This window comes from Peromyscus eremicus, chromosome 15 (assembly GCF_949786415.1).
Source record: "Peromyscus eremicus chromosome 15, PerEre_H2_v1, whole genome shotgun sequence".
NCBI lineage: Eukaryota > Metazoa > Chordata > Mammalia > Rodentia > Cricetidae > Peromyscus > Peromyscus eremicus.
In genome coordinates this window covers 27,648,933-27,673,673 of record NC_081431.1, presented here as the reverse complement: position 1 = coordinate 27,673,673, position 24,741 = coordinate 27,648,933, and the positions used below count along the sequence as shown (strand labels likewise).

Here is a 24,741-nt window from a genome sequence, read left to right as displayed (position 1 = left end):
ATCTTCCAGGGAAAGAACAGTCTAGGTCTCTATCTAGCCACTCACCCTTGCTCCCGAGGCAGGCCTGGGTGGGAACGCACTGCCTGAGAGCAACAGGAAGCTGCTAGAACACGTCACCTGTGCCTGGCACCATGAGAGCAGAGCAGGCCCAGAGCCAGAATCTGAAAGGGGACTTGCGCACACCAGATGCATTCATTCACTTGTGCCTTTCCCAACCCGCTCTCTCCCTGGTTCTGTCTGACGCAAAGGATTCACCAATCTGCCTGGCGGAAAGTATGAACGGCAAAGGTGACAGAGAAGGCCGGCTGGTCCTTCCCAGAAGCACCAGCCTGTATGTACCCGGGACTGACCCTAGTCTCACCCAAAGCTGCCCATTCTTTGGAGATTCTTGGACATGAATACAGGTTCCAAAGGCAGTGAAAGACATTTTCCTACAAGAGGCTTGCAGTCAATGTGGACGTCTCTCTGCTTTCAGCTACTCGGGGCCACGCCTGACCCAGTTGCCTCGCAAGACACAGACAACCCACCCTGGATAGAGCAAGCTGGAGGCCACTTCCCCATGATCTGAGCAGCCACCATCATAAATATTAGTTCTGAGACAGGTGACTTGAACACCCCTCTCCCCTCAAGGCCTGAATCAACCCCCTTCCCCAGGGCCTGCTCTACCCACTCTTTATCAGATTCCCATCTTTTTTCACATCGGCCTCTAGTTACCCAAAATCATAGGCCAGCAGGCATTACATTAGTGTGATGACATGTGAGGCTGGGCCTCCGGTTCCCCAAAGAGAAGTCACAGGCCAGCAGAAGTTGCATTAGCAAGATGAAGTGTGAGGCTAGGCCTTCCTGTGACACAAGGCTTAGAAATTTGTCCTTAACACTCGGGCCAAAGACAGTATGTGAGCAGGGAGGAGGCGAGCACCATTGGGTGGCTCTGAAGCCGAGGGATTTACGCACCCGTGATAATGAGACACAGCGCCGTTCAGCCGTGCTTCCTCTCTGAACAGCTAAAAGTCCCCAGATGACCAATGTCATGGTTTCCTAATAAGTTTAACCTCCAACTCTCCAATGGGATTGGAGATCCAGAACCTCAAGACTCAGACCACAGCGTTTCCTATACAAAGTTCAAGTTCAAATGCACAACTGGCCAAAAGCTGGGCAACCTCGGAGCGGGCAGAGACTCCAGCCCTTCCCTGCACCCAGCAAACACTGCTTCTAGCCAAGCCAGGAGTGCTCACAATTTCCCCAGGAGGTAGGGATAAGGTAGTCCTAAAGCTGTGTACAAGCAAGGAATGGACTGCTCAGAGGTCCTGGAGGCTTGGCTTGGTCCCAACACCAAGGTAGATGAGGAAGCGGCTAAGTAAAGGCTCAGAGATGAGAAGAATCCATTTGCCACGGCAGTGGGGATAGACAGCCAAGGCACTAAGTGGTTTGGCACCTGGGAGCTTCAAGTAAAGTTGAGCGCGCTACCCACCGAGAGGCCGAGGGAGGCTCTTGCAGACAGGAATGGGTTTCCCATGAGCACATGGAACCCCAGCAAGGCCAGGGCCCTTGTCCTTGGGATGCCAGGCCAGGTCCTAACCTACTTTTTAATCTCAGAATTACCATGAACGTGTGAAGTGGATGTGATACAGACTGTCCCCCGGACACTCCAGGATGTATCTGTCTCGGTGAGTGTGTGCCTTCCCCACAGGTACCTACCGGAGCTCAACGCTCTCTGCTCCAGCAGCAGTTACCATCTGGGAACGTGCTGCAGAGCCTGCACCATGGTCTCCGGATGCCTCAGGGAAGTGGCAGAGCTCTACCGAGGACTAGGTTCGTGTCTTTTAAATAGAAAACACGGAGTTGGAGGCAAATTTGAATCCTGACTGGGGAACTGGACGGTGCTGAACCAGTGAGGGAACCTCAGCTTGGCTGGATAATAACGGGAGTAAGAACCTCAGTGGGCTCTGAGAGCCACCGAGGGAGAAGGCTCTCCAGTGTCCATGTGGAGTGACTACACATGGGACCCACAAAGTGCAGGATGGTGACCACCAACATGACAGTCCTTGGCTCTTCTATAGTTAGGCAGAGACTGAGGTCTCTACCTCACACCTGCCCCTTCTTGTTTGGTCCCCATTTCCTCCGGTTTTCTTCACAACATGTCAATCAACTTCCTTCAGGCAGGAGTTCCTACCAAGAGGAAGTGTTCGGGGGAAAGCTGAAAATCTCTACCTCGGGCATCTCTAATATAAAACCCCAGCTTAGGTACCCATGATTTAAATACTCTCCCTTAATACCTTCCAAGAAATACTTTCCGTCTCCTAGCCCCTTCCTGCCCGGCAGCCACCATATTAACATGGTGACAGTGTAATTCAGGAAATAATCCTGATGCCACTGCTCAAGAGTATCTCAGGTGGGAGGCGTAGACTGTCCCTATCTCACTGTACAGCCCCAGCTCGGAAGGGACAAGAGCTACTGTCAGCTCCCTGGGTGGAACTCCTGGGGGCATCCTGTGAACAACTGTCAGTGGTCAAGGCCAGATGTCCTTCACCAAAGTCCAGGCTGCAATGAGCCACTCCATGTCCAATAATATGTCCAGGCAACCCGACCAGCCACTTCCCTAGGAGGCAGTTTCTCCTTAAACATGCCCAGGGTCACAGTCCTGCCCATCCCTCCTCCTCTCTCCCATCCTGCAGGATGAGACCCTATAAAATCTCCACCAGGAAAACAGACAGCAGAGGAAGGAAGGAGTCATGGAGCCACCCAGGCAGCCGGAGTGAGGCAAGAAGAAACGCAGACAGACTGATCTTCCTCAGTGGGTCTCTTCCCTGAGATTGAGTTTGAGCTGAGATCACATTTAATTTCAACTCAAAAAAAAAAAAAAAAAAGGACAAAAGTATCTCTCTCTCTTGAGCTCCAGTTTCAAGGAGGGACATCTGTCAGGGGGGGCCTTGAGAGTTGAGTCCCATCCCTACCGAGGCCCATGGTGCTGAGTGCGAGGGACATCGACCAAGCAACCACCCACTCCCGCTGCTTCCCAGATGCCCAGAGCACAGAGCCCTGCTGAGTGGGGCTCCAGGCCCAACACCCAGGCACAGGTTCCTGCAGAATACTTATGGCAAACAGCTTTACAGTATTTGTACATTTACACAAAAATAGATCCTTTATATATATATCTCTATATATATGTATGTATGTACGTGTGTATTTATAACTGGTTACACGTTGGATTCATAATTAGGCATCACCAGTAGTAGTTGGCACAGTTTGTCACTTAAGCTCAGGGTCAAGTTCTGTTTGATTTGCTGTTCCAAAGTACAAAAAAAAGGAAAAAAAGAAAATCAAGGCAATTCATCTCCGTGGTGTTTTCTTAAATACAGTAATTTCATAGGAGGCGTATGTACAGATGACCAAAGCCTCTCGACCCTCCTGTGTCTTGGAGCTGGGGGCTGGGATCTGGAGTCAGGGCACGGGGTCAATGTGGCCGGCTGCTGGATTCTGAGGCCTGCCTCTTGCGTGAAGGGGTGTAGCCGTTGATATAGCCGTTGGTCTGCCGCTTGGAGAGCCCTCCATTGAGGATGTCCTGGATGTGCTGCACGATGAGGTTGATGGCCACTGTGGGGCAGAGAGCGACAGTGTCAGAGAGTGGGGAGGGCACGTGTGCAGGACTGTGACATGGTCTGTGTGCATGCAAGGGCACATGGGAACCAGAGGCAAAGACTTCCAGGAACATGGCCCTGACCTTCCAGAGCCTCCAGCTGGGCTCACAGGACCTGCTTTGTAAAGTGTTCTAAAAAGAATGGAAGTGAGACCCCATGAATGGACATCCTGCTAGTTAGAGTCCCCACTGCATAAAGCAAGCAACCCAAAAATTGTGTGGATAAACTAGAGATGGTTTTAACACCACCAATCATCTCGAAGTCCCTTTTCCTAAGCATCTACCAACTTCCGTCCCAAACAGGGCCACAATACAGAAAGCCATCTTCCCACAGAAGGGTGAGCTGCATTAGCATCAGAAACAAACTTCATACCTCAGCCAGCTGACCAGTGCTAAAGCACAGGAAACATGTGCCAGTGCGTGCGTGCGTGCGTGCGTGTGGTGGGGAGGTGTAAATATGTGTGAGTGTATAGGGAGGCTAGAGGAAGATGTCAGGTGTGTCCTTTTCCACTGCTCTCCACCTTATCCCCTTGAGACAGAGTCTCTTACTGACCCTGGAGACAGCCAGACTGGCAGACAAGCTCCAGCAATTCTGTTTCCAGTCCACACGGTACTAGGGTTACAGACACAGACCCAGCCATGGAAGGATTTTGAGATTTGGGTCTCACCGTGTAGCCCTGACTAGTCTGGAGCTCACCAGTTCAGACCAGGCTAGCTTTGAACTTGGAGATCCACCTGCCTTTGCCTCTTGAGTGCTAGGATTAAAGGTGTGTATCACCATGCCTCGCTCTCATTTTTTTTTTTTTTTTTTTTTTTAAAAAACATGGGTGCTAAGATCCAAACCTGGGCTCTCATGCTTGAGCAAGTGCTCTTACCCACTGAGCCACCCTCCCAGCCCCAAACAACAAAGGACTACTTTCTGGTGTGATTTACAGACTGTGTAAGCTGATGGCCACCACCAAACAGTGGGCCTCTGCTCCTAACACCGTCAGTGTGGTCAAAACCTAACGCAGGCTGAGAGCAGGTCAAGCCTGCGTTCCCTGAACTTGGCTAGGAATGAGAATGTCGTGCTTCCTTAAAACACACAGTGAATTGTTTGCTGCCGTGATGAACACACTTTTTAAATGGAAGAAAATGAAATAAAAGAGAATGAAACGATGAGGTCCAGTCCTATGCAACAGAGGAACTCAGCTACCCTGCGTTCAAGGCTGTGGGTGGCCATTGCTTCCTAGATGTCCCAAACATTGAAGAACACACTAATGGAGCCATCCGACTCCTTTTCGGAAGGGCAACCCTGGTGTGATGGCACATCATTCTAAATCAGATTCGGAAGAAACTACACTGAAAGGTAGTCTTAGATACCAGTATCCGAGTGTCACAACTGGAGAGGCCACTGAAGGGAGTCAACAGCCCTTTATTTCTGCTGGAGATTCCCTGATTATGTCTGTCCCCACACATGGATATACACATGACCAAGGATCTGTTCCCAAGACTAGATCTGTAGACAGAAATACCTTTCTGACTATCACAGACTACAAGACCCTGTATGGTCAGTCACACTGTGCCCAAGTTAGGACTGATGTGGGAAGAAGGTATTGCCCACAGGAGGACACCCCAGTGGTACTCACCAAGATTGTCTGCACCTCTAGGAATGATCACGTCGGCATATTTCTTTGTCTGTGGAGAGAGAGATTTACAACACATTAGCAGGGGCACTCAGAGACAAACCTGAGCCCCTCTCCAACGGCACGAGGTAAAGGCAGCCCCTGGCAGAGGGCAGAGCCAGCCAGCCCCAGCAGCAGCTTGAGGCTTTGGATGTGATACTGCAGAAGGCACCTAAGAACAAGGAGAGGTCCAAGGAAGTACCTTCATAGCTAAAGTGTGAGTGCTAGAAGGGAGGAAGAGGATAAGGAAAAGGAAAGAGGGCTTTTCCTTTGTCGAAGAGGGAAAGTGGGTCTCACTAAGTGGTTGATTCAAAACCAATTCATAATCCAATGCTTAACTCGAATGCTTAGCCCTGATGTCTGTTTTATATCGGCATTATACAGCCAGCTTTTCCCTGAGTACTTATTACTGGTGCCTAACATCTGTTTCCACCAAGGACCTGCAGAGAACATGGCCTTAAAACCACACGTGTTAACTGTCTCCGACATCAGGAATACTATTAATTAGAAAAACCAAACAAAGGGCTGGAGACCAGCTCGGTGGTAGAGCTCTCTTGCCTAGTATGAGTAAGACCCGGATTCTACCCCCCAGCACCGACAAAACAAAGCAACGGTAACCACAAATTTAAAGGAGGATCCGTTCGCCTTGAGTTTTTAAGAAGCCTGAAGGGTGACACTATTCACAGCCAGCTCTCGGTTAAAGCCAGAAAAGGCAATCCCCTCCTGGTGACCAGCTTTACTCCATTATTACAGTATTTTACAAAGTAAATTTTTTTTAAAGGTGAAACCACGCTCCTTTTGTGTGCCTCTCCCTCCCCCCGCCCAGTTACTGAGATTTCATTAAGCCATTCTGGAAATAAGTGTCCTGGAATGTGCCCCCAGTTTTTCATACACTCCATGAGTAGTAGTATGCCTGAGTACCCTCACTCCTCCTAACTGCTGACCCAGAGTCATGCCAGCCTCAGACCCCAGACCTTTCTCAGGTCCCAACTATGGAAAAATGAAATGGTCTTCCCTGAGCTAAGAGGACAGTGGGGTGGAGCACAAACATCCCAGAAAACACTTGGCCAGAATCTGCAGCTCCTGCAGCTGAGCTAAACAGAACACATCTTTTAGGGTCGGTTCCCAATGGTGAAATCCGTTTGTGTTCTCAGTAAGAGACAAAAGAATGGGAAGGTCCTCGGGTAAACAGATGGAAAGAATTCCACAGTCCCTTGGCCCTGGGAGCCCTTTCGCAGAAACCCGATCTCATAACCCAACCTTCAACAGGGCATCAGCCTCCTGACAAATTTCCTCAAGCTGACTCAAAGTCCACCAGTCAAAATGATTTCACTCAAATCCAGCCTAAGGCCCAGCGTGTCTGTCTCTCTGTGTGTCTGTCTCTGTCTCTCTGTCTCTCTCTCTCTCTTATAAATAACGAAGGCCTGCTCTGCCAGACCTTGCTCAGACAGGGAGGACGTCGTGAGTCAAGATGCTCCTAAATCAAATACTTCTTCCCCAACTAAACCTTGTTCCCAGTCTTCTTCCCTTCCCGCAATCCCAGGTCCACCCTGGGTCTGGCAGCTTCATGTCATATGCCCCATTTGGTCTCTCCCAGGGAGATGTGTTTCTCTGGCTGATTATTAGCTGAGAGCCATCCCCCTTTGCTTCTTAGAAAGCCATCTCACTGGGGAACTCGAGATGAGCTATAGGGGATACAGATGTGCCAGGAGGGAGGCAAGGGAAGAGGATCTCAGCATAGCCCAGCACTTCCCAAACGCAAAGGCCAAGAAGAGGTTTCAAATAAACCGCCGGTGGAGTGCCCTCCCTGCACCAAGTCTCCAGCTGGCTGAGGTCCATCTCTGGAAAGCTTCAGGTAAAGTCTGATTGCAGCCCTCCCAGGCAAGAAATGCAGGTTATGCTGGGAGATGCGCAGAACCAGGGTGACCTTCAGGGGAAGAAAGATGGCAGGACAGAACCCAGCCTGCCACCTCTTAGGACTTCACGATGATGACTCAAGAGAAGGGAGTAAGATTCAAGCCGGGGCGACCCCAGCAACCTACAGGCTTTTAAATCTATCATGAAGGACTAGACTAGAGCAATGGCTCAGCATCTCTCTAGATGAGAGTTAAGTGCTCTTGATGCTCTCACAAAAGACCCAGCATGCACATGGCAGCTAATGACCATCCCTAACTCCACTCAAAGAGGATCTCATGCCCTCTTCTGGCCTCTGTGGGCACTGCATACACAGGCAAAAAATACTTATACACATAAAATAAAAATGCATACACCTTTTTAAAAAAAGATTAAATCATTAAATGTCAAGATGTACATTTAGCAGAAACAAAGAATACAACTCACTGGCAAGCAGAATTCCTCAAAGGCGGGCTTCACGAACGTAATGTACTGAGATAAAATCTGTTCAAGGTCTCTCCCTCTTTCGCTGATGTCCCTCAATACTGTAAGAGAAGGAAAAATAACCATCAAGAACACAGTGCATGAGGTAGCACTCCAGGCTCCCGCAGGCCACCCAGCTGGTTGAGAAGTCAGGACTACTCAGAGACTTTTTGCCCTAGGATGGATCAGCCACAGATTCAGAAAAAACAAGTTATGTTAAGTCTCAATACCATCAAATTCTACTACGGTGTGTCCCCTAACATAAAAGGAGGCTGCCTGGCCAAGACTAGCAGCTTTCTTGTTTCAAAGCAAACAAAATCTCAACATGAACCAGAAAAGATCAGGGCATCCCCAGAGAGTCGTGACAACAGAAGCAGTGGCGCCCGGCTGGAGAATGCTCTCCTGTGTTCCCAAGTCCAGGGACCCACTGCTGTGGGGTCAGCCAATCACCCAATTCACCCACCCTCTCCTGGGTGGGAATACCAGTGGTGGGGAAGCTCTTTTCTGCTCACCTGGGGCACAGAAGTTTGCAAATAGAACATTAGTTAGTGAGAAAACCACGCTCTCGGGGATAGGGAGCCAAAGCGAGGAGGAAGCCAAGGTGGATCCAGATTTACCATCTATCATCCATCATCTTCCCTCGGTACCTTCTAGAAAGGGACCTGCCGCAAACATTTTTTAAAATCTAGTTTTAAGGGCCAGGGCATCTGGATTCTGTCACTGTGTCCTGACCTCCCTAAGCCTCAGTTTCCCTTGGAGTAGTGAGCTAGGAAGGTGGTCCTGGAGGTCCTGTCAATCAACACAGCCCTCTGCACAGCGGCCACTTTGAAGCTTATTATCAGCCACCTAAGTGTTCACCTGTCCCCCAGAGATTACCATATCAGGTAAGACTCAAATAAATCTCTGTAAACAAACACAGGGAGTTTTTGTGAATGAAATTTTGGAGAGAGCTATGCCACTAAGTATTTCTCTCTCTCTCTCTCTCTCTCTCTCTCACACACACACACACACACACACACACACACACACACACACACACACACACACACGATCACGCCTACACACACTAGAGCGCCTGAGTTCAGGAGCTTGTGCCTCCCTGGAATCAGGTGCTGCCCTTGGAGTGCTTGGTGCTGGGGTTTGTTTCACAAGGCATGCTTTTCAAGAAGCTACCGGCTTTAGCACCCTGGAAAGTTTTGCCCTTCTCCCTATGGCGCACATGTGGGCACACCCCACACAGACCTCCTGCTGCCCACGGACCAGACCTGGTAACTTCATCTGTTATAAGAGAAGCCAATGGGTCATGCAGGAAGCTCCAGGGTGAAGTGGCATAGCAAGGCTGCTTGGCTTTCTCTATCTAATGAGTATGGAGCTGAAGGAACGCGACCTAGATGTGAGTCCTGTCCCCAGAAACTCCTGCTCCTGTGACCTTAGACAAGTAACTTATCCTCTTTGAATCTTCATTTCCTTAAACAAAAAGTAGACAAAGAACGTCTTATATATAATTGGGGGAGGGGGGTCTCATGCAGCCTAGCTTGATCTTGAACTTAGATATGTAGCTGAAGATGACCTTGAACTCATACTCATGCCTCTGATTCCCGAGAATTACAGGGTATGCGGCTGTGCCCAGTTTTTATGCGGTACTGGGAGATCAACCTAGGGTTTTGTTCAACCTAGGTTTTGTTCTACAAACTGAGCTGTGTTTCCAGCCCTGATGAAGCTATTATTTAAGAAAACAAGGGGGTACAATCTCCAGCACGGCGGCTGGTACACAATCCGGTCAATAAGCCTACCCTCCGATGGCAACTGTAGCTCTAGCCCAACCAGGGGTGAGGGCGGGGGCTCCAGGAGAGCAAAGGCTCCTGACAGGAAGATCAGTCAATGTGAGGAGGACAAGGTACGTGGGGGGAAGTGTGTGTGCAGAGGAACCCTGCAGAACGCTGGAAAGGTGTAACAAGGTTCAGGAGAGGCCAGCGGGATACAAATCCATGCAATGGATATGTTAAAAGGGGACACATGGTGAAGAAAGAAGACTTATGTCAAAGAAATGGGGACAGGCAATAACAGAAGGCACTGTCACCTAACTCCCTAAGAGCCTTCAAGGAAGTTGTCACCTTAAACGGACTAGGATGGCTCCGTGGCCAAGGGCCAGCTAGCTCGCTCACTGCATTTGAAACGCCCTGCTCCTTGGGTACTGCCAGGAAGCAGAATCAGGCCAAGGGTTGAGTCAGAACAAGATCTTGGCACAAACTGGAAACTCCAAAAAAAACACCAACCCAACACCTCCACCCCACCACAGCCTGAGCCCTACACATGTGCTGGGCAGGATGGGATCATTCTCAAAGGACAAAGGAATGGGCAGGAAGCTGCAAGTTTGCCCGTTCCCTGCCTGGCCACGCAGCCCTTCCAAACCCAGCGGTGTTCTTTCAGCTCTAAATGCCCATGCCCCACTCTTGCCCCTCCTGATGCTAGAGCAGAGAGGGAAGCCCTCGGTAAACCCAGTCACCAAGAGTAAGGAAGGGGATCCAGGAGGGCCTGAGCCTCCCAGGCACTGCAGGATTCCAAGGCCAACTTCTCCCTCACTGGTATGTTAGTTGTAAGCCTAGAAGTTTATGAAAGATGGGTGGGAACATGGTACTCCATTCTCTCAGAATATTCTCCAGCCCCACTACTACTACCTACCACTGTTAGGGACTGTCCCCTGCCCTCAGCACCCTGCACTTCACACCAAGCATATGCCAAGCATGTTCTTTGTCCGACCTGGACAGAAGGAACTTGTAAAAATAAATGGCATATAGAAAAACCGCACAAATCTACCAGGAAAGTGGCTTGGCAGAAGGGTACTTGTAAAGAGACATCTGAAATGAGGAGGCAGCAACCTGCCCAGACAACAAAGGGCCAGAGAAAACTTGGGAGGCAAGGGGGTGGGGGTGTGGGGTGGGTGGGTGGGGGTGTGGGTACACACGCCTTTAATCTCAACACTTGGGAGGCAGAGGCAGGCAGATCTCTTGAGTTGAGGCCAGCCTGATCTACACAGCCAGGGGCTACACAGAGAAGCCCTATCTCAAAACCCAAGTTTCACATTATTTTAAAGATTTCCCATATTCATATAAAGACCCTCTCTCTCCCCACCCCAGGCCAAGAAACGGAAGGAGAATGTGCTGCTTAATCTGCACCATGCTGACCTGATTTGAGTTAGTAGCCAAGACCCACTCAATTCCCAAAGACTTCACAACTGCTCCAAATCTGGCTCTAACTCCCCAGATGCTGTCTTTTCTCCCTCCTTTGAGGTCTCTCTAGGATTGAGTCCCACTTGCTAGATAGTCAGCCTCCTGGGGTCAGAGTCTCCAGAGGCCCAGCATCGCTGCAGAGAACACGATACCAGCCACCTACCTCTCCAAGATTCTGACCTGAGAGGCAGCAACTACCAACTAATGTGCCCGCTGGCACTGCCCCCGCATTACTTCTCATCTATCCCTACAGGACTAATCTCCGGATTACCTGGTAGAAAAAATAAGGTTCAAAGAGGTTAAAACACAACTTAACTTGCCCAGGGCCACACATCCATGAGCAGTGAAGCTGGACGTCACCCATCTCACCTGGCTTTGAACTTGTGTTTCTTAATAGAACACACTGCCTCTTTAACTCGGCAACCATCAGGGACAACGACCCACCAAGCAAGGGAAGCGCTAGGCTTGGAGGTAAGGTGGTAAGCCAGACACTGGGACAGAGGCATGGCAGTCGGGGGGTTCCATAAAGAAACACAAACCTGGGGTATGGCTAGAGCCACTGATGTCACAAGGCTAGACGGGGGACCTGCCTGCTGAGGCTAACATTGCATCTCTCCTGCCCGTTCTTCACACAGTGATACCTTTGCTGCTCCCCACCTAGAGGGAAGTGTGGCTCCAAATCAGCATGCAAACCCAGACTAGTTTCTCTCAGTTCTACTGGTTCCACTAACAGCTCTTGCCAAATAGTATGTTATCAACCTGTTTACTAGAATGTCCAATAAGTCACAGATTCACCTACCGGGACCTGTTTGAAACAAGGTCTAAACTGGCCCTGCTACACAGCTAAGGATGACCTTGAATTTATGATTCTCCTACCTCAACCTCCCTGGGTACATTACAGGTATAGGATACCTGTTTGTGTGATGCTGGGGATTGAATGCAGGGCTTCATAGATGCTGGGTAAGCACTGAGCTGAGCTATTTCCCTAGCCCAAGCTACTTCCTAATGTCTTGTTCACTATCTCCCGTATATTCCATCCACACGGGGCTCTCAGAGCAGGCCGCTGTGTCTGTATAGATAATGAGTATCTTCTCTAGGTGCCCGCACCACGGTCCCCCCTCACTCCTGTGACCTAACCCTTCTCCTTCTGAAAAGCTCCCAGTGGAAGCACATGGCTCAGGACCCCGCAGAGCTCAGCTCCTCACCCAGTTCTGGGGATCTCTGAGAATGCACAGGCTGGATGGACATGAGCACAGGTGCACACTCGGGAAGGCCTGCCGGGGAATGCTCCAGGACTGGGTAGAGAGAATGTGGGCACACAGAAGCACATGGTGGAACAAGACACCCAGAACTGCAGGCACAGGGCTCCCTGTCCCCAGATGCCCTACGGTTACTTCCAAGACCAAGGCATCTTTTCTTGATGCCTCATGAGAAAATCAAAGAGACCTGGGCATTCATTTCATCTTAGTGACCTCACAAGCCTTCCTCTGTCTAAAGAGTAAAGTGACCAATCCCTTCCTAAATGTCACTAAACATCAGGTGACAGGATGTCCTGAGGCTGGACCACAGCTGGGCAGGGTCACAGAGCCCACACAGCTGCGTAAGGAGAGGTCCAGGCTTCAGACTCAGGGGGGCATATGCCTCTCGCGGGTCTCCACCTATCTGCTCCCAAGATAGCCACCAAACAGGCCATCTGAAGCCTTACAGAACGCACCTCTGCGAGAGAGTCGAGTGTCCGCATCTGTGTCCACAAAGAGTTTCATCTGGAACAGGTCTCGGACTTCCTGGGAGTAGAAGGCCAGGATCCCTTCAAAGAGCACCACGTCCGCGGGGTAGATAGTGACCGTCTCCTCTTTCCTGCAAAACACAGACGGACTGAATGGCCAGGGAGCCGGGTGACAGCAAGGAGCAGAGCATCTGCTGGGTCGAGGTTCTGGGTTCTCTGCCTCCAAAGACCTACACAGTAGATAGAGGAGTTGGGCTCCTAGGCCCAGAGACCTCAGGCCTCCTTTAAGCCTTCCTCCCCCCTTCGCACTATTGCACAGGTCCTCTTCTTCCTCCAGCCGTATTCTAAGTCCCTCCCTGAACCTGGAAGGAAAGCCGTGCACTGGAGCGTCTCATCGGCTGGACACCACCACTTCCCTCTACGGCAGAAAATTCTCGTTCCCTGTGCGGGTCCAGGCCGCACTGCTGACAAAGACTCAGATGATGATGAGGAAACCCACAATGTACACAGAAGACGGTAACAGAGGGACAGAGATGCCACGCAAACACTCTGGAGGCCGGAAGCAGGTATGGTGCCTTTTTGCACTTCCCCATGAGCCCCGGCCCCTGCTCTGGTGGTCGGGTTTGAGACGTATTCCCTCTTACTGTCTGGCTGCCCCCTTCCAAGTCTTCACTCTCCCAGCCCCCAACAGTGAGCATAACTCCAAACCCTACAGTGGACTCCATTATTCCTGCACAATCCTCAAAGGTTTGGTAAAACAGATACAGTTATCGTGATGCTTGGTGCTAATTTTCAGAGCCCCCACACAGCAGGCTCTGCCTCCCACAGGAGGCACTAGTGAGGGAACAAGACAGTCCCACCCTGACCCTCTCTCTTCCTCCTCTACCCCAACCTTTGCTGCGCCCTCAACTTCTGGTTATGAGAAAGTACAGGCTGTGCGTGCACTGCACTAAGGGCTGAGACATGCAGAACGGGAAAATGGAGAGAGAGGCAAGGACTAGGTTTAAAACGACAGGAACACCTGGTAAGAGAGAAACATTATGCGATCTAATTTCCTACTTGAAAAGAATTCAACTCAAGGGAGAATGGCAGGGAGTAATCAGAAGAATGAAAAGCCAGCAGGAGAAACGCTCCCAACTGCCCACAGATAAGGACATCTACTGAACCACTACAAGGCGAGGTACAAGGAGCCACACCTGGGACAGGCCATCTAAAAATGCAGCCTATGGCTTCGGAGTCAAGAAGTGGCATGTTAACCCGCTCTGAAGACTCATGTCTGGCCAACAAGAGTGAACGTTCCCAAACTAATCATCAGACAAAGGCAAGGAGGGTGAGCTCAGAATCTACCCATGCTCTAGGATCCCAAGGGAGAGGCTTCAGTAGAGAAGGTGAGTCTGTCTTGATTGAGACGCTGTCTGGAGAATGGGGACTAACTTTGGGGTGTGGACTTGATGGCCTCACCTCTCCACACTGCCCAAGAGCAATCACAGCATGAGAGCAGAGATGCTGCTTTGTCCCTTCCCTGTCCCGCCCTGGGCCCCCACCCCCACCCCATTGACATCTTCTTTAAAGAGCCAAGATTCTGGGGTGTACATCACAACAAACATGCAGGCCATCTGTCCCGGCTGGTTTTGTGTGTCAACTTGACACAAGCTGGAGTCAGAGAGGAAGGAGTCTCCTCGGTTGAGGAGATGCCTCCATGAGATCCAGCTGTAAGGCATTTTCTCAATTAGTGATCAATGGGGAGAGAGATCCTAGTCCATGGTGCATGGTGCCACCCTGGACTGGTGGTCCTGGGTTCTATAGAGAGCAGGCTGAGCAAGCCAGGACAAAAGGCAGTAAGCAGCACCCCTCCATGGCCTCTGCATCAGCTCCTGCCTCCAGGATCCTGCCCTGTTTGAGTTCCTGTCCTTGCTTCCTGCAGTGAGGAACAGCAATGTGGTAGTGCAAGCCATATAAACTTTCCTCCCCAGCTTACTTTTTGGTCATGGTCTTTCATTGCAGCAATAGAAACCCTAACTGAGACACCATCCATCCCTTACACCAAAGTACAAGCCCATCCTTCAGAGAGAAAAAGGAAATGATCCAGCCATTCCTGGAAACATCCTCATGAAAGATGGGGAAGATACCAGGCAGTAGTGGTATACCCTTTAACCCAGCACTCAGGAGGCAGAGGCAGGTGGATCTGAGTTCAAGGCCAGCTTGGTCTACAGAATGAGTTCCAGGATAGCCAGGGCTACATAGAGGAGCTCTGTCTCAAAAAAAGAGAAAAAAAAAAAAGAAAGAAAGAAAGAAAAGAGGGGAGAGAGGGAGACAGAGAGAGAGAGAGACGGGAGGCAGGAAGCTGAGTGCACTCCTGGGATGCTCTAGGCTGCAACAGCTAACAACCTCTGGCCTGGCCCAGCTTACTTACCGCGAGTGGGTGACGAAGTCATACACGGGTATCTGGACTGTTTTTCCTTCGGTGATTTCTTTCAGTGTTTTGAAGATAAGTTCGTTGTCAAAGGCATCTGAAGGAAATCAAATTATTAAAATGGCTCTTGGTTTTAAACTAACCTGTCATAAAATCACAGCAAACTTCACACCCAGAACAGGCTGCCCTTCCAAAGCCAATGTCCACCCATGGTGGAACATCTTAAAACAGGGTGTGTGAGTGAGTTCTGGCAAAGTAATCTGTTGTTTGTTTTCTGCTGACTTTCTATACCTGGTACTGACAGGCCCCTCCCATCTCTCCTCAAAGGTCAGCTGGTGCCCTGGGATTGATTGGCACATGCTAAGCACAGGTCTCGTGCCAAAAAGAGCTGACTCCCACCAATATGAGAAACCTAAACCACCTGAAGGAGCAACACGTTGATCTGGGATATCAGCAAAACTCACTTAGGGGGCCACCTTAAAACACCCCCACTTCCCTTCTTGATGGTCAGCAATCAGACCACATGGGCCAAATGCACACACATGAGATGGTGTGGGGGCGGGGGTGGTACAGGCTGCTTCACATCAGAAGGCAAAAGACCAGCTGTGTTTGTTTCTCGGGCTCTCTGCCCAAGCTTGCATGGTTTACCTTCATTCAATACAAATTCAATCAGCTCTCTGCAAAGTGTTCAAAACCCATTCTTTCCTGTAAGCCCATGACGACCATGTGAGGTGGTCCTTAGGCCCCGACGTTGGATACAGGAACAGACTGGGAGAAGCCAAGCCCTTTCTCATGAACACAACCACAACCCGCTCTGCCTACAACACACAGGCCTCTCCACCCCCAACTCACCCGGGTGATCGAAGTTGAACTGGCCCTTTAGGGCTTTGGCCTTCTGCTCGGAAGTGAGGACTCGATAGAAGCTATCCTGGCTGAGGATGACCACCTGCTTCTGGCGGTAATCCACCTCATTCTGCCCCAGGAGCTGCACGATCTTGGCACAAACGGAAGACTGCAAGGAGAGAAGACAAAGGGGGAATGAGAGAGGGGGTGTGGGAGTGTGCTGGGACAAAGAAAGTGCAGATGTCTAGCTCCCTAAAAGGAGCGAAGGGAAGTAGCCAGCAGCTCAGGTACTCTCAGCCAATTAAAAGGGAGGACCAGCCCCTAAAAGGAGGTCCAAGCATCCCGAAGTCCTCAGCAGACTTCTACTCAGGGTACTCAGTGCTAGAAGGTATGGAGGCAATGGTCCTCTCCTCTCTGACGGCCAGTGAATGGAAACGGAGTGCCAATTATTAATCCACCTTGTTGTCCCTTGTGTAGAAACACACGACACCAGAAAGTGGAATTAACACTCTGCTGACGGGCCAAAGAAATAAAAAATAACTACATAAGGATGGGGCACTCGGCCCCTACACAACTCCATTGGCGCAAGGAAGAGCCACAGCAAAGGCTGGATGGTTCAGTGGTTAAAGTACCCGCTGCTCTTCCAGGGGACCCAGTTTGATCCCTAGCACCCAGGTGCGGTGGCTCACAGTCACCTGTAACTCCAACTCCTGGGAAGCCAACAGCCTCTTCTGGCTTTCAAAGAAATGCAGATACACACATGTCCATATAAATAAAAAGATAATCTTAATACATAAGTCACTCCAAAAGCAGACGGTCAAGATGGCTCGGTGGGGAAAGGTGCTGGTCACCAAGCCTGATAATCTGTGGTAGAAGAAAAGACTGGACTTCCATAAGTTGTCCTCTTGATCTCCACATACATATACACACATGTACTAAAGAAAGATGTTAATGAACAAAACAAAAAGCTCCCAGAAGTGCTGGGCAGTGGTGGTACAGGCCTTTAATCCTAGCACTTCCTGAATTTGAGGCCAGTCTGGCCTACAAAGCAAGTTCCAGGACAGCAAGAAGAAGAAGAAAAGAAGAGAGGAAGAGGAAGAGGAAGAGAAGGAAGAAGAAGAGGAAGAAGAAGAAAGCTACAAAAGCAATATCTCAACATTCCTTGTGGGGCCAATTAACCAATTACAACAGATGAAGAAATAGCATGTGTAGAGAGTTACTGGGCTCAGTTTTGTTCTTGAGCCTATTTTATAAACTTTGCCATCCAATTTTAACAATAAAACAGACATACCAAAACATAAAGTTACAATTCTTATAAAGTTGCTTGATTTCTATGATCACGAGAACAGTGGCCACTCCTGTTGCCCTAATTGGTACATAGACTGTTCTGTGTATCCCTGGGTGGGGTGTGCATCACACAACCCAGTAGTAAGAATCCTTCAAGGAGGAACAATAGTTAGATGCAGTTATTATTCAAGATCTCCATCCTTATCACAGGGTCACCGGAACAATTACCCTCTTCCCACTTCCCACACACTCAAGTGGGACAAGAGGGGACTAAAGAGGTGGGTGGCTCAGCATCTTAAGCCAGGCAGTGGTCTCAGGCCAGCCTGGTCTACAGAGTGAGTTCCAGGACAGCCAGGGCTACACAGAGAAACCCTGTTGGGAGAAGGGGGAGTACTTGCTGCTCTTGCAGAGGACCTGGGTTCAATCCCCAGCACCCACATGGTGGTTCAAACAATCATCTGTAACTCTAGTTCCAGGATGACACCTTCTGACCTCCCTGGGCATCAGACATACATGTCGGTAAAACATTCATACACTAGAGTAAAATAAATAAACCTTAAAAATCTGAAATTTTTACTTTTAAGTAGGACAGGTCTACTGCAACTGTGAGTTACTGTCTAAATACAACCAAATACATGGCCTGTTCAGTCTAGGGGCTGACCTGAAGCTTATTATGTCATCGAACTCCAGAACTAAAGTGGGTTTGGTATCAGCTCCAATACTCCCCACAAATTTCGTCCAATTCCAGCAGCCGTTGGCAGGGACGGAAGACACAGAGGACTGAACAGACACACAACAGTGTCCAGCCCCTCTGCATCCCTAACTCTATATTGGTAATAAATGTCATAGAATTTCATATAACTAAAGGCAAGGAAGTGAAAAGGAAGAGAAAAGTACATATTCAGAAGTTCTAGAAACGTTAGGTTCCGAAGAATCCAGTTGTTGGGAGGCTGAGTGTACCAGACATGCTCAACAATGGACCCCTTTCTCAGAGACACTCTCACTGCCCTGCAGAAAGCCCCAAAGTGTCGGCTCGTCACCAGAACCCTCCAGCTGGCAGTTCCTAAAAGGGCAGCTGCCGAGCCTGCTGCACAGTTTCTGGCCCAAAGCAAGGCTTTTTCTCTAAACCCACGCTCACACAGGAGATGGCCCACACAGCCCAGACACCATCTGGCTATTCTGTTTCTAGCAGTGTGTCTTCTGGGAGCTAATCCTTAAGATGCTCCTGGGCACATCCAATACTGCTGAGGAAGCGGAGCGCTGAGGACCCTTCTGCCTCTTTGCCGTTCGCTCTCCAACCCCCAGGATATACAGGCTCTGGTCAAGGCCAGGGCTGGAGAGCTCTGGTGGCCTCACCCTTGGGGGTGGGGAGAGAGAAAGCTGGAGGTATCTATGGAGGGATGGAGTGGCAGTTCTCACCAGCAGCCTCTCAGAGACATCCTGGCTACAGGCCACTCTGCCCAGCATGCTACAAGCGCATCCAGTTGCCTGCCATGTTCTGGAGAGGCTGCTTCAGAATCAGAGGGAGGGAAGCCTTGCAAGCGTCAGCCAGGCTTGAAGGAGCCAATGGGCAGGCAGGCAGACTCATCACTTCCTTCCCCTCAGTTAACACTGGCTCTGAACTCAACTGACCTCACCAGCTGGTGGTGGGCACAGGCCAGGCACCAACAGCCGTCTGGCCTCTTTGCTCGGGTACTGTAAGTCATACCAATTACTCTTCCGCCTTCCCCTGTCACTATCAGTACTAAGTTCTATGGTGTCCGTCTCCAGAAGAAAACACCGCGGCCCCCAGACATTACGTCACTCTTCTGGGGCCAGGGGTGATCCCCACACAACCCAGAGACTCTAATTTACAGGCGTGAGAACATCAAAACACCCATAATTTGCCCTGGCCACAACTGAGAACAGAGTTCAAATCTGGAGCAAACCAACCGTGGCACCAGTAGACAGGTGTCGCTCAAATGCTTCCCTGGAGTAGCTGAGAGCCAAATAGTCTTGGAGTGGGTGGTCCAAAACCAAGCATTGCTAAGCAGGCAAACTGCAAAGCACACCAACTGTGCACCCAATGCACACACACAATCTCAATGAGAAACTCACTAAGCCACTACTAAAGTATGAGGGTCTCCAATACCTCAGAGGCCACAGATCATTCCAACAGCCCACAAATTCCTGGTTTGTGACTTGGCTGTTAAATCTCCAAGGGCTGGCAGGGCTTTGGACAACAGAAGTCTTCCTTCTCTTAAAGCTGGCATCTTTAAAGAATACACCGCTCCTTTTTAGTGTGAGATTTGGTTTAGACTATTCTCCTCCTACATTCTAACCTAACAGATACAAAACACTTAAACCCTTGGGATGGCTGGTTGTATGTTCTGAATCTCAAGGCCTGAATATTACCTGGGCACTGACATTCCCTGCCCTTCCTTGCAGTCTCATTATGCTAAATTCTGGTCACTTAAATATGCAGAAGTCTTAATCCAAAGGTTCCTGGAATCTGCTTAAATAATTAAGTACCCTCCTCTTTTTGTTCCTCCTTCCTGTTAAAGAGGGAAGACTTGACAGCTGGAGCTTAAGCAGCCACCTTGCAGCAACTAAAGATGGACAGACAGTAGCTAAATAAAACAAGTCTGAGAGCAAAATAGTCACAAATCAGATACAGAAGTCATGGTGCATGCTATGCTCAGAATATGTCCTCCACAGTCATGCTGAAACATACTTGTGAATAGGACAATGTCAGAAGGTGAGGGCTTTGGGAAATATTCTACTCTCATTTTCCATTGCTGCGATAAAATACCCTCAGGTAGGTAGGCGGATGATAGGGATAATATCACATCATGAACACTCCCACAGAACATACTGAGAACCAAGCTGAGGATTTCACATACAGTCACTCCTTGATACCCCAATGGGATCAGTTTCAGCAACTCCCCTAGAAGCCCAACCCCTGTAGATGCTCAATCTCCAGAAAGCCTCCTGTGGAGTCTAAAATGATCTCTAGATCACTTATAATACTTAATGCAATGTTACATGAGCAGCTGTCAGGCTGAGGTCTGAACGTGATTTACAACTCTCTCCTCTCCCTCTCTCTCCCCGTCCAAGTTTGGGTGAAATATAGACACAGAATGTGCTGGCTAGTTTTATGTCAGCTTGACCCAAGCTAAAGTCATCCGAGAAGCGACAATTAAGAAAATGGTCCCGGTTCCATAAGAAAGCAGGCTGAGCAAGCCATGGGGAGCAAGCCAGTAAGCAGCACTCCTCCATGGCCTCTGCATCAGCTCCTGCCTCCAGGTCCCTGCCCTGCCTGAGTTCCTGTCCTGACTTCCTTAGATGATGAACAACGATACAGAAGTGTAAGCCAAATAATAAATCGCTTTTGGTCACAAAAGCATGGCATTTCACCACAGCAATAGAAACCCAAAGACACAGAACCTGTGGCTAGAGCCACCTTAACCCTCCAGCCAAGCTATGATGTGGTTGTTATTATCCTCCCTTACCCAACAGGAAACGAAGTCACAGAGAGGAAGATTAAGTGATTCAGCCGGTGACCTGGCATGGAAAAGCAGCTGGGCCTGTCTGCAAGCTCAGACAAGCTGCTGCGGTGAGGATGGGTGTGCATAATCACTGTGCACACCGCCAGGCCTGCCACACTTCAGGGCGGATGGAAAGCCCTCTCTTCCCAGGAGCCCCGGGGGTCTTCAAACACGGTGTAACGCCAATATGTTTAAAGCGAACATCGAAGGAAAGCATCGTCTTAAGGCTCTGTAACCCTCCCTGCAGGTTCCCAGGTGCTTGCTGGGCCTCTTGGGAAGTTAATTCTTCTGATAAATACTTCACCATGAAGGGAAAGGTAAGCCACTTCTGTCTACAATGAGTTCTTTTGGTTAAAGGGGTGTCTGAGTACATGTTCAAGGAGACACAAATTGCCACTCTAGAAAGCAGGGGAGCCCCTGTTGTGTTCTAGAGGGGAATGAGTGGTGCGGCAAAGCTCCCTACACGCAGACTGCTTCACTCTGCTGGCTCAAGCTGTGAACTGACGGACCCCACTCAGGAGGAGGACCAGCCTAAGAATGGCAGCGTTCCCACTCCCTTACCACACAACAAGCTAACCGCCATGAGTAAGTGTGTAAGAGGAGAGGGGAAATACAGGCCGGTGCAAATGCCATGACTGTTGCCTCAAGAGAAAGATGGCAGCCACAGAGGGGAGACGCAAAAGGCAACCTGAACCTGGTTAGCGATAAAAAGCTGTGGGGGTCTACATCATCGATGTAAGCAGAGAGGCAGGGATGGGAAGGCACTGCTCACATCAAACCCTAGGGTCATCCAGTCTGGGTCATCCGGTCTGGGCCATCCAGTCTGGGTCATCCAGTCTGGGCCATCCAGTCTGGGCCATCCAGTCTGGGCCATCCAGTCTGGGCCATCCAGTCTGGGCCATCCAGTCTGGGCCATCCAGTCTGGGCCATCCAGTCTGGGCCATCCAGTCTGGGCCATCCAGTCTGGGTACCGGCTGCACAAAGGCAGACTCTCAGGCAGCACTGTGCACGGGATTCAGGCAGCCATGTTACCCTCACAAACAACAGCCATTCTGTATAAAGAAATGAATTATTTTAGCCTCCTCTCCTTCACTCTAGACCTGAATATGGAATCTGTGGCCACACCCATACATTTTCTTTTGATTTCCTAATCTTTTCTCCATTTCATGTCCTTTTTATTACTGAGTGAGTGGTTCCTTCATCCTCGTTGCCTCCCAAAATACCAAACAGGTCACAGGAGGTCCGCAAGAGGGCGCCAATCCAGCAGCTCCTGACCCTGAAAACAGGCCAGACCCACACAGTACAGAGGGCAGATGAGACCTGAGAGGGTGGGAAGGAGTTTCCTGGGAACACTCAAGAGTGCCAGACAGACCTGCGGCTGTGTGCCCGCCCCATGGAACCCATCGGGGCAGAGACCCAGGCTCTGCTTCCAGCCTGCTGGCTCACAGCTGCACACAGGAGAAAGGCCTAGGCTGTACAACCAAAACCCTGATTATAAAATGAGAAAAGTCACAACCCAAAGATATACAAATGGACAAAAAACACAAAGGTGCTCAATACTGATACCCACTGTGAATGCAAATCACAACCACAAGGAAATATTTCCTACACACAGTAGGACGGCAATGACTTTCAAGTGAAAAACAGTGTTAGAAAGACATGGAGAAACTGGAAGTTTGCGTATGCCTGAAAGTATTATTCATAAAATCACCACATGATGTAGTAATTCCATATGTGGATATGTGCCTCAAAAAAGCTGAAGGTTGAAATGCATATGCATACACTCAGTTTCACATCAGTACTGCTCACAATAGTCGAGATGTAAATGCAAAAACCAAGCCCATCTGACCACTGACGGATAAATGGGTAAACAAAATGGAGCTATACATACAATGGAATTCAGCCTTCAGCTAAGCAAAATATGGCAATCAAAAAAGAGACAGATACTAACTAATTGGTCCTCACATTTCCATCTCTTCTCTCTATTTGAGATAGGTTTCTTTGTGTAGCCCTGGCTGTCCTGGAACTAGCTCTGTAGACCAGGCCGGCCTCGAACTCACAGAGATCAGCATGACTCTGCCTTCCAAGGGCTGAGACTAAAGATGTGTGCCACCACACCCAGCCAACACTTCCGTCCTTTTCACCATCATCACCCAAGGCTCCTGGAAGCCTCCCAAGGTGGAAGAGGACCAGGAACTGGGGAGAAAAATACCAGGACTAACAAAAATCAATGGCTGAAGGCAAGAGGAAGGCAGCCCTGGAAACCAGCCAGGCAGCTGCAGCAGATAGAAATTGTGCAACATTTGTAGTGCATGAGGACCATATTCTGGGAAATTCTCTGTGGTACCTAACCATGAAGAAACCAGAAGTGGAATTTTGTGGTTACACTAAGACGCATCCTTCAGAGATCAAATTTAATTTGCTCATTCAAATGCAAAGTATTCTTCAACTGGTGAGCTGTTTCAGAAAGGCCTGGTAGAGGTCATGAATGTCTGCCAGCCATGTGCTTGACAAGTTTGAGGCTGGCACAAAGGGCTAGAAAGATCACAGGGCACGCAGAAAGGAGCCCACATTCTCGTCCCTTATGCGGGATAAAAGCAGGACCACCCTCATGATGGTGCAGAACCTGGAATCTGAGTTAGTGATTACAACATGTTTTGTCCTATAGGAAAAGATCTGGACCCATTACAGCTGTGGACCGACCACAACCGCTGGAATCCTGCAACAGTATATGCCCAATAAATCTCCTCTTTTTGAGATTTGACTGAAGTAGCCAAATTCATAGAAACACAGTAGAATGATGATTGTCAAGACCTGGAGAGAAAGCTGGGAGGTATTAGCAGGTTGCAGACCTTCAGTTGGAGAAGACGCAAGTTCTAGAGACAGACGGCTGTGACGGCTACACACTTAAGGAAGGCCACAGAATGCTCCACACATCTTACAATGACAACTTTATGTATTTTACCACAACTTTTACACACACACACACACACACACACACACACACACACACACACAATTTCTTCTCCCTCTGCTTCTTACCGATCTAAATAAATCACCGACAGGAACCCTATCTGGTTAGCCTTTGTATACCTGTAACAATGCCAGGGAGAGTCAAGGCCCTGAAACTGCAGTTGGCTGGGGCAGATCTCATCCTGTACCCTTTTCCTGATCTTAGAACTGATTTATTCATTAGCAAATGTTTCATTTTTAACAATGAACCAATCCGTGTATGACCAATCCCCATCTTGAAGCGGGACTCTTAAGGTGCTGGCTTCTCGGTACGAGCTAAAAGCCCAGCACAGGAAACTCAATGTACCAGTGAGTTCCCTTTTCCAGGAAGACATGAAAGACTGCTCCTCAGAGTACCTTGCTCTCTCTGCCTTCTTCCCTCCCCTCCCCACTTCATTCAGGCTTACAGCTCTTCTCTTTCATTCTCGGCTCCCTGCCAGACACATATAAAAGACCTGTCCACACAGCACAGTTTGGAAAGGAGGAATGGAGTCAGGTGAGAAACTGGTTTAATAAGGCAACTCTATCCTTTCACATGGTGGGGAGTGGCGGGGGGAGGGGGGGCGGGGGGAGATAGACGAGATTATGTAACAATGAAACCAGATGTGTGCCCATCCTCCTGGGGGAAAAGTGAGAACATAGGATGATGCTGGGAATGACTGTTCTCCCAGTTTCTTGCCCTGTGCTCACCATGCCAGAGCTCTACAAGGACATCATAACAGCTATTCAGCAACTTCCCTTGTACCGGCAGGCCCACATTTCCTATGCTCCCCTCCAGGATGGGGGCAGCTTGAGAGCCAGGCAGTAAAAATGACCTCTATCAAACCAAATGCCTGATCGACTTTTCTGTACAAGAAAATTGCATCCTTTGTTCTCTGTTTCCAGACACAAATCTAATAGGGTTCTTTTCCAGATTTTAAAGGCTGTAAAAAAGAAGTCCTGCGACGCTCATCAGTGTCTCTCTGTCCACGACCAGGAACAGTGAGGGTCTGACTGTCCTCCTATCAAGGTCACTCAGCAATAACA

The 24,741-nt window shown here is 49.5% G+C and overlaps 1 protein-coding gene and 1 pseudogene across 3 annotated transcripts in view; one reads left to right on the top strand and one right to left on the bottom strand.

The window, feature by feature from the left end:
• Positions 1 to 3,162: 3,162 nt before the first annotated feature.
• Uck2 (uridine-cytidine kinase 2) overlaps positions 3,163 to 24,741 on the bottom strand; it is a 54,424-nt gene continuing 32,845 nt past the window's right edge. For all 3 annotated transcript variants that reach the window (XM_059281200.1, XM_059281202.1, XM_059281201.1), the window contains exons 2-7: positions 15,899 to 16,058; positions 15,047 to 15,143; positions 12,622 to 12,764; positions 7,642 to 7,739; positions 5,266 to 5,314; positions 3,163 to 3,594 (exon numbers count right to left, since the gene is read on the bottom strand). In XM_059281200.1, coding sequence (XP_059137183.1) covers positions 3,455 to 3,594; positions 5,266 to 5,314; positions 7,642 to 7,739; positions 12,622 to 12,764; positions 15,047 to 15,143; positions 15,899 to 16,058 — 687 coding nt within the window. In that variant the 3' untranslated portion in view covers positions 3,163 to 3,454. The remainder of the gene's footprint in view (positions 3,595 to 5,265; positions 5,315 to 7,641; positions 7,740 to 12,621; positions 12,765 to 15,046; positions 15,144 to 15,898; positions 16,059 to 24,741) is intronic.
• On the top strand, positions 21,285 to 23,371 carry LOC131925651 (DNA-directed RNA polymerases I and III subunit RPAC2-like; annotated as a pseudogene).